This window comes from Salarias fasciatus, chromosome 18 (genome assembly GCF_902148845.1).
Source record: "Salarias fasciatus chromosome 18, fSalaFa1.1, whole genome shotgun sequence".
Lineage (NCBI taxonomy): Eukaryota > Metazoa > Chordata > Actinopteri > Blenniiformes > Blenniidae > Salarias > Salarias fasciatus.
This window is the reverse complement of record NC_043762.1, coordinates 22,045,241-22,055,398: the sequence shown is the minus strand read 5'-3', so window position 1 is coordinate 22,055,398 and position 10,158 is coordinate 22,045,241. Positions and strand designations below refer to the sequence as shown.

Sequence of the window (10,158 nt, the reverse complement as noted above, 5' to 3'; positions counted from 1 at the left end):
ATGGCGGTGGCTCTGGATGAAGTGTGGGGGCGGGTGAAGAACGTCTGCAAGCAGAACGGGCTGCTCATCCTGTCGGTGCTGGCCGTGGTCATCGGCTGCCTGCTGGGCTTCTTCCTCAGAGGCAAGCAGCTCTCCGAGCAGGTCAGTTGGTCAAAACGCCTGGTGCTTATTGTGATTCCCCCCCTCCCCACACACACACACACACGCACACACTCTCACACACTTATCTGCCCCTTCCAGAGTCTCAGTGTGACACCCCCGTCTCCTGCCCCCGACTCCTCGACCCCTGGAGATCGGCCCACTCCTCGCTCATGTCTCTTTATCTCCACTGCAAATGCAGCGTTTCATACATAAAGAGCACTAAAAACATGTACATCTTACTTCATAAGGACATCGTGCCGACTCGCAAACAGTCCTTGGAAGCAACCATGACATGAGTTACATTTCCTGCTGCAGAAAAAAGAAGAAAAAAACAGTCTGTCTTCGGCACTGGGTGACATTTCTGTCCCCAAATCTGTGATGAAAAGCCAGATGGCTGCAGGACGCCACACTCTGAATGAGTAGCGATCATCAGACTCTACACCTCCACCGTCTAACCGTTCCTGCTTCTGGAACGTGAAGAGGCCGCGGCTCATTTTCCCCTCAGGCTGAGTTTCTGCTCATGCCGGAATCTGGGAAGCGAATGTCAAAGACCCTCCCGGTTCAGTTGTGTTTGATGAAAGGAAAAAGAGAAAAAGATGGATCTTGCTCCTGGGATCATTTGATTGAGAGTTTAGACTCGTTTAGAGGTGGCGTAGCAGCGACGGGTATATTAAATCAGAGACAGACGTTCCTGAGGTTTCTGCTTTTTGACGTTGCTCATTCAGATGCCGGAGCGTATCTGTGGGATTGCTGTGAGGGAGATTAGTTGTCCATCACCCACAGAAACACGCTTGGATTATTCACACAACACTGCAGGGGAAGTGGAATCGAATAGCAGGGCTTCAGAAAATGAAAGAGGCTCCTGGCACCGCGAGCCTCATCGAATCTAACTGTAGAAGCACGAATAAACCTGGACTGTTTTAAAAACAGACGTCAAGGATGTGGGCGAACGTGTTTGTATTTGTTTGAAGGGAGATGCGCGTTGGAATTGTGTGTGATCTGAAATTACTTTCTGCACCAAACCACGTCTGCGCGAATAGTGATTTCTCTAATTTATGTATTTATTTTATTTTTCCTTCGACTGTGTGCTGCTGAGCCCCAGAGCGACGGTAACGGCCGTCTGCTTGACATTGAGCTCGCATTTCGTTGGAGCTGCGTCCGTATTCATGTGAGCAAGCCGCCGGCCGCTGCAGGTGGGAATGTCTGACAGCTGCTGATGAAGTGTGACGAGCCGGGGGCTTCGCCGCCGCCGTGGAGGCTCATTACTGCTGCAAGACCGGTCCAACTGAAACCGCTTCGCACGTCTGAGAGAAAACCCCTTTGATCCAAGTTCAATAACGTATTCCAAGTTTATAAGTGTTGAAAACCTGTGTGAGTTTTGGCTGTGATTAATGACGGTGGTTCAGAGATCATTCTCAGATTGTTTTGACCGTGAAGTTCAGTCACGTCTCTCAGCTCCGCGGTTGAAGGAGGCTGATCGGCTTTGAATGGGACATTTATCTGAAACTAGAAGCACTAAAGCATCGAACAATACGTTTAAATTCTTCGCAAAAATACAGAAAAATGATCTTGTTAAGACATCGTTTGTATTACAGACATGACAGCTTCCTAAAACACGTCAGTCACCTCCTGCTCCTGCACTGTGGAGGCTAAAGATGGACGCCCTCCTGGAAGTACGCTGGACTCCTGCCAAGAAAAACATTTAAGCACTTTTTTTCAGAATTGATCAGTTTTTTTTATATGAACTTTCAACTATTGTTGTTCAAATTTTCTTTTTTCTTTTCATTTAATTTTTGATTGGATTTCTGAACTGGAAACGGAAACAGCTGGAAACACTCAGGAATCAGCATCGGGTCAGGAAGGTGAAGGTCACGACCTTGAACTGTTTGTTCACCGTGGCAGGAAATCAGGTTATGAGTGACGTCGCTCGTACAAGATGGCAGCGATTGGAACGGCGTTATTATAAATTTATTAAATCCGGCAGGATGAAGCAGGAAGTTTGTCGTCTGCCTTTATGCGACGCTCAGTCTATAGCAGATTATTTGTGGCCTGCCGTACAATCCGCAGGCTGGACGCCGCTTCTCCCTGATCCGTCAGTGAAAAATTCAGAATCACGGTGGGTTCAGAGGCTGTGCCTGCGAGCGCATGTCAGCTGGAAGCTGAAAAATCAACGTTGGTTTGAAGGAAATGAAGATGTTGATGCCGAGTGTCGAGCGTTCATGAAAACATGCACGTCTCAAGTACCGTAGTCAAATGTGTTATAAAGGTTAAACAATCACCAAAAAACACAAAAATGAGAGGGATGTAGGTCAGAAATATAAAATCTATATAACATGCTGCTTTTAGCAGAATAGAATACACTTTATTTATCTCACCATGGAGAAAAGTTACAGAAGCTCGGAGTGCAGGGGGAGCAAAAAATGAGGAAGTGTGCAAATAAAGAATAAGAATAAGTAATAGTTCAAATCTTGATAAGAATAATAATAGAAATCTAAAAGAAGAAAAGATCTAACTTTATATACAACATAAATCTAAATATGACAAGAGCTATAATATATGAATATGTACGAGAATGTTTTATTGCAACCGAATGAGTGGGTTAATAAAGTGATTATGATTGCTTAAATAAGAAATAAGAACAGAAATATTGGAATATGGAGCAGAATTCTCGAGAAGGACGAAAACCAAAGGTACAATAAACAATGGAGCCAATGGTGAATGTAAAAACCACACATGTGCAGGAAAAACATGCAAACTCCACACAGAGAGACTCCAGCTGGAGATATTTATTGTTCAGTCCCACATGTAACCCCCGTCATTCTCCTTTAAAACATCATTCAACAACATCCACGAGGCCCGGACCGTCACAATAACACGGTAACGCCTCAGAATCAGTCCGTTATCGCGCCGCTGCAGCCCCGCCTGCTGGCTCCCAGACCTCCAGCATCTCTGGGTAAATGACCGAATCTGAAATGTGAGGAAACTTACTCAACTTCATCAGAGAATAATGTCAATCCGACTGCCACACAAGTAAAACAGAAATAAAATAATAAACCACAGCGAGCGGCGGCCTGCTGGTGTTTAACGCCACAGCGGCTTGAAATGAGTGTGCAGCGCGACAACGCCGAGGATCAGAGCAGGACCAGATTGGTAGGAGTGATAATCTGGATCAAATCTTTACACCATAAGTCAGAGCAAGTTTATTTCCCGGCATATTTCATTCAGCAGAAGACGTGACGTAAGAGAAGATGAAGAGACAGACGGGAAAATCTGGGAGAATCACTCAGTGGGACGTAGAGGAGGAGTTTTTCAGCGCGGGGTCGAGGGTTGAAGAGCGGCCAGAGCAGGAGGCGGAAAACAGCTCGAGTCTTCAGAGCGTGGAGGGACGAGCTCGCCTTCTGAGGCTCTTTTAGCCACTGGTGCTCCCACGGATACTCTGTATGCTGGGCATTTCAGATAATCTCACTTCTAAATGTAAGATCTAAATATCTACATATCTGTGTTTAGAGGAAATAATGTGAAGTTTTACTCCCTGCTTGTCTCTCATTGTCATTTATCTTTAAAAAAATAAATCAAACCCATGATTCTTCGCACTGCTGCGCTCGACTCGGTGAAAGTTTGTCCTTCAAACACACAATACAGACTCACACAAAATAACACATGTATGCCACACGCCCGCACACACACACACACACACACACACACTCACTCACACTCTTTGCCATTTGGCCTTAAAAGCTCTCGGGCTCCAGAACAAAAAGCTTTAATGGCTCCATGGTCTCACTGCACAGATGTGATGTGCTTAACGCGGTGTTTTGGTCGGAGCTCGTCTCGTGTCCCATCAGGCTCTTCCTCTCCGGTTCTGTTCACGTCCGCTTGATCAGGCAGTCAGTCAGTCTTCTCATTGAGAAAACCTCTGATGAACCCACAAAACCCACTGGATAACCTGCAGAAGCAAGTTTCCATGTCCACGACAGCGTCGGTGTCGTCAAGATGAGAAGTCCTGAAGGTATTGATTATGAAGAACAGTCACGTCGCTTCATCGTGTTTTCATGATGACAGAAAAAAAAAATACTCTTATTTAAAACAAACATAAACTCCTTTTGGCCTCAGCTGCAGATAATATTGCAGGAATTCTTGGAATTGAAGATGCACAGTACTGCAGGTCATCTGTGTTCATCCTGCTGCTTCTGTCTGTCTTCACACACATTTTCATCCGTCGCTCAGTGAATGCCATCTCCTGTAATGCACGAGGAAAGTTCCTCCCGGAGTGGTGAACCCTCCTCCTGTAGACTCTGCCCGACACATTCTGACGGCTGGTTCAACATTTTTACAAGTAGTGACTCAAGCAGCGATTTATTGTTTTTCTAGGGGTTGACTGTTCATTTTGACAGAAGCAAATGATAAAGTTATGAAACAGCAGAGAGCTGAATGAAAGCGGCTGATGTCGTCTGAAAGGATGTGCAGTCTATCTGAAGGAACTGATGAAGAAACGGCTGAATGTTGTGGAGGCTGAACGAACTGTTGTGCAAATGTTAATAATGATGTGAGGAATGCAAGAAGAACTGTAGCCTGAGAAGGTACGCCAGCAGAAGGAGTATTTTCTCCTGTTTGCCTGCTGTTTTTTTTTTTAACCTTTGCGGCAAAACAGCCGCTCGGCTGAGAAGCATCAGAGGTCAGCGGTAATTAGCGAAAGTTCACCATAAAGAAAGCAGTCTGGATGTCTGTTCAGGGCTTCGGCGCTCGGATAAACAGATGCTGTATATTCTGAAGAGGTTTTCAGGGTTCAAGCTGCTGTTTTTTTGAAGACATTGTCAGCGTCCCTGTTACACCTCCTGCATACCAGAATGCATCTCTGCCAGACATCTCCGTACCACCTTCTTTTCCTATCGTTAGGATCTGACACGGCACACCAACACACCCATCACCACTGTGGAAGATAAATCAGCAGCAAAACTGTCGACTTCAAAACTCTGAGCTCAAGGCGATTTTTAGAATTGGCAGCATCTTAATACCTGAGGCAGAAAACACTGCGAGTCGCCGCAACAGATGACCGCTGTCACGTCTTTGTTTCTGTGATTAAATACTATTTCCTTGGTGAGTTTGCAACATGTGGCGAAGCATGATTCTTTCACAGCGGCGGAGGTGAGAATTCAGCAGGAACCGCGTGATTAAACACGAAAAAACACATTTTCAGGCAGACTGAGCTAAATAATCTCATATTGAGGCTAACGACAAGCTCGGGTGTTTTTCAGATCTGTGAGAGCAGCAGCTGCTGCTCACAAAGGGCCGAGGCAGAGGTTCAGTGTTTTTCAGTCATGTTTGCTCCTCTGTGGCTGAGCAGTAATCCCGCACAGCAGGAAGCCCGTCCGATACGTCCGGACACCTCTCGGTGAACGTCAGCATCACACGGCGGCTTTATGTCCTCGTTATCACTCCTTCAACAACATGCATTATGAGTTTCTGCTTCCAGTGCAACATGTGGATTTTACTTTGCTTTCAATGACTTTGAATCAATGGCGCCGTAAATAGATCACACACAGAAAACAGACGCATAATAGACGCTCGTAGCTCTTCAGGCGCTGAACGGAGCCAGATGGTCAACATGCTAAAAGCTATCGCACCTACATTCTGTTTTCTCTCTTTCCTTTCGTAACTTTTTCCTCAGTTTTGATCACAGTCTCTCAGTTTGAAGTTTTTATCCTGTAATTTAATTTAAATGAGAAATTTGAGTTCAGAGCCGACGGTTTCCGGACGTGTCTGAAAGAAGAACTGACACAGACGCAGCGATTGACGGACTTCAGAGATCTGTGGAAGTGAAACAAGTTTCTCTCTGCCGTTTGCAGGAGGTGAAGTATTTCCAGTTTCCCGGAGAGCTGCTGATGAGGATGCTGAAAATGCTGATCCTGCCGCTCGTCGTCTCCAGGTAAGAGCAGCTCTCACACAAACCGAAACTGCTTGTTCCAAACAACGGGAGGAAGGCGGCTGAGTGACTGGTGGACGCTGATTTTCATCAGTTCGTTATCATAACATCAAATTAGGCTCGACTGGAGCAAAACATTACCAGGGTCCAGTGATCATAGTTTCCTGTGGAGGACGGATTTAACACCGAGCTGCTGTTCCTGCACGTCTCGCCTCTTCCTCTGCGCCAACAGAAACACAGAGAATCGGCTCTGACTGTGGACAATTTGGATGTTTCATTAAAGAATAATATTAGAGGAAGCGTGGAGATGAAACGTCTTAATCATAGTCGGCCGTGACCAAACAGGAAGGAACAGCCGTGAATGCGAAATAAAAGAAATCTAACCAACGATTCGGCGGCTCGCTGAGACAAGACAATCCAGCGGCTTGCTCGTGGAAGGGAAACGCTACAGGGTGAGATAATAAAGAAAACAAAGCAGAACAGGCACGTCTTTAAGGCTGGTTTGAAGGAAGGGGAAGAAAATTAAAGCATTTCACGCGTTTCACTGCAGTGCAACTCACAAGACGAGAGAAAGTCAGACTGATTTCATTCAAAGAAAAACAAGTGGCCAACAAAAGAAAACACAAGCTGAATGGAAATTACATTAGATATCCCCTTTTTAATCTGAATAAACAAACAAAAAACGAGCAATCAGATGTTTGCATCAGCATGTATTGATTTCCATCAGTTCGCGTCTGACTGACGCTCCATTCAGTGAAAACACAGCATGATGCTTCTGCTCCACTCCATCATGTTCACATGGCTGCATGGTGGCTGACGCTGACTTAAAAAGAACAACCTCCATGAGATTTTTGCTGCACCCAATTACCTTTTTCAGCATGCGGGATTAGAGAGGAATGTTTATATGGAAGTAAAGCTGTTGCCCTCCGGTAGCTTCGGATGCGTCCTGAGTGGAGCGCCGGCTGCCAGATCCTGCAGTTTGATTATTTTAGGCCCAAAGCTCTTAGTTGCCTGCATGAGGTCAGTGATGTCCCTAACACACACACACACAAAAAAAAACACACACACACACACACACACACAAAAAAAAACCCTCCCAAAACAAATCATGAAAACGCAGCGGTTCTATGCAGGGTGCTTTGTGCAATAAGCTACTTACAATCTATGCAACAGCAAAGACTGGATGAGAAGTTAATCCTCCCTCTCTCTGTCTCTCTCTGTCTGTCTCCCACTCTGTCTTTATCTCCGTCTATCAATGGCTGCGTTTGTCTCTCCTGTGCCGGCTGATGGGGAGCCGGAGGTGTGTTGTGGAAACGTTTCCTCCCTCCCGGCTCGGCGGGTTCAGGGTTTTTCCTGCCGGACGAGAGGCGCGTGAGGCCGAGACATGTTAACCAATCTGAGTCCGCCGCTGCAGGCGGGGGGGGGGCGCGAACTCAGCCGGACTCCAATCCAGCACAGGCAGCAGATCGGCCGAGCAGTAAACAGCGGCTCCCGCTCTGCACGCCTCACGTTCCCAGTGCCTGCTGGGAACTCAGTGGAGGCAGTAATGGATCCTGAGGTCTTCACAGTCTTTGTGTTTGTGCCAATCATGATTCACCGTCTCCCCCTTACCGGACTGATTTCCTCCTCATCGCCCTGCATGTTAGCGCACCTCTTCTCCCGTGCACGGAGGCCGGGCTGCACAGATCGGCCGGCCGCCACGCTGCACGGTACAGCAGGGCTTATCCAGGGGGTGAATATCCTCCGCCGCCCTATAGCCTGTCTGTCCCCATTTTTTTCCCCTCCCAGCGCCATCTGCGCTCTCGCCAAAGCGGAAACCAGATTATCCCATGAACGCGTCATGCAGAATCAATGGCCGCTGCTCTCAGTGCTTCCTCCTGCTCCGTGTCCCTGTAGGTTTTTGGGGAGGATTACGTTTTAAATATTGCTTAATAGCAACAAATACTGACACACACACACACACACACACACATAGAGTTTCTTTTTGTCCCCTTCTAATAATAGCCCTGAAAGCTTTTACTGATCAATGCTTTGCTGCGATCTGAAGGTCAAAGGTGAAGCACTGTAGTTTTAATGAAATGCAGCACATCCGCATGATGAACAGTCGGGAAAAAAAAGAATTGAACCGGAGTCTGAGCGCTGCGTAGAGCAGCAGATCTGAACGGGAGCGATCAGTCAGCTGTTTACAAGCTCTGCAGAGACAGAAGTCATCTGGAACCGAGAGTCTTGATTCTTCATCCTGAAGTGTTGCTGACCAGCTGGTAATCCTCCCACGGGCGTCCTCCATGGATCTATTCATATATTGACCCCTTTCACACTCTTAGAAAGAAAACACATGTCAAATATGTGGCTGGAATCAGTCAACAGCTTTTTGAAACAAACAAATGCAGCTCTTCAACATTCAGTCGTTCTTTCCTTCTTTTAGTGTCATTTCATGTTTTTCTTTCTGGAAATGGAAACTCAATTTGGAAAATGCTGTAATGCGCTGTGTGCGTGTGTGTGTGTGTGTGTGTGTGTGTGTGTGTGTGTGTGTGTGTGTGTGAGAATCGCGGTGAGATCATTGCCAGATTTAAATCCTCACACACACACGCTTGATGTTCATTCGTCCAATTAGGTCTGGTATGCAGATGTGAATCTGCCTCCGACTGAAAAAAAAAAAAAGCTTTTATTGCCAGTTTAATGAGCTTCAGTAATTTGCACGGCTCGGTGTACGGTCAGATTATTAGAGCCGAACGGATCCGATGATGAAAGATTCGTATTCTGCTCCTTGAACACTTTTCTTCTCTCGTTCGCTGAATTAATCTGTCATCATTAACACGAGAACAGTGGTCACCTGATCACACTCGCCTGCCTGCAGATCGGCATCTCTCCGGTTTCATGCAGTTATTTATTTATTTATTTATTTATTTATTTATTTATTTATTTTTCATGCACGTGCTGGGCTTCATGTAGTCTGAATGAATTCTAATTAACACGTATATTTCACAGAATCTCCGCATATTGATATTCAAGAACACTGTCTCAGTCATGGATTGCTGTCAGAGCACGTTTAAAAATGCAGGGATGGTCATAGGGAACGCATAATTAAATGTAGAAACAAAGTAAAATCATTTTAGCGGAGACGCCTGCACCCAGAGGGGAATTAATGTGTTCACGCCGTCGGGGATTAATGCACTTAGCAGTGATCTGCCAGATCGTCTTGACTCTAAACGGCCTTGACTCGCGGGAAATGACCAGTCAGGGACAGAAAACACACATCTGAAATAAAAGGGCTCTCATCAGACTTTAGGAGTGAGTCTTGGCACACAGAAAACAGAGTCGCTGTAATCATTACTCTTTAAAACGGACCAGCTGTTAGCTGTCAACAGCCTCGTCTTTAAGGTTACGCTGCGATTTATTTACACTGAAAATATCTGCAGAAGGAAATTCTACTGTGTGGATTACAGAATGAAAAGAAGGAGTTCAGTTTTTCTCTGTGAAATTACGTTGAGAGCTACGTTGTTTGCGATGTCAGACAGCGAGGCTGTTCTGTGAGTCTGATGTGGTTTGGGCCTGAGGAGCTGCACGGTTTAAAGAAATGACGCCTGGATCGCACATTTGACTCCGTATTTCAGGATTTGCTCATGAGAAATCGTAAACCTCATCAAGGAACTCAATAATAAGGCTACTTTAGCGCAATTAACATGAAGATAGCTTCGACTATTTGAAAACCAAACATTTACCGCTGCCGAGCCGAGCAGCTGAGTCAGCAGATATGTTTCACACACCCTCCTGTTTGTGTCAAACGCTTCTTTCGCTGCTCATTCGTGGAAAGAACGCAGCTCTGTCTGCTGGATTGTGAAAGCTGGTTACTGCGCGGCGTCATTATCAGCGAACTGAGACCAACAGGCTACAGGAAACTGATTTTCCGGCGCTCTGAGGTTTCCCACTTCATTCATGGAGCAGATGATAAAAGAAATGACTCATTCTCTACTCTGTAGCTTCTTCAGCACCTTTCAGTCACGTTCGGCTCCACTTCAGCATGTATCCTGGCTTTGAAGGGTTTTTATTTCATCTTCATAACACATAGTGCTTATATGCTTCTCTGTTCCGGG

The 10,158-nt window shown here is 45.9% G+C and overlaps 1 protein-coding gene across 1 annotated transcript in view; it reads left to right on the top strand.

The window, feature by feature from the left end:
• slc1a7a (solute carrier family 1 member 7a) overlaps window positions 1-10,158 on the top strand; it is a 26,053-nt gene continuing 15,895 nt past the window's right edge. Inside the window, exons 1-2 of the mRNA XM_030114710.1 lie at window positions 1-141; window positions 5,988-6,067. Of these exons, the coding sequence (XP_029970570.1) occupies window positions 1-141; window positions 5,988-6,067 (221 nt within the window). The remainder of the gene's footprint in view (window positions 142-5,987; window positions 6,068-10,158) is intronic.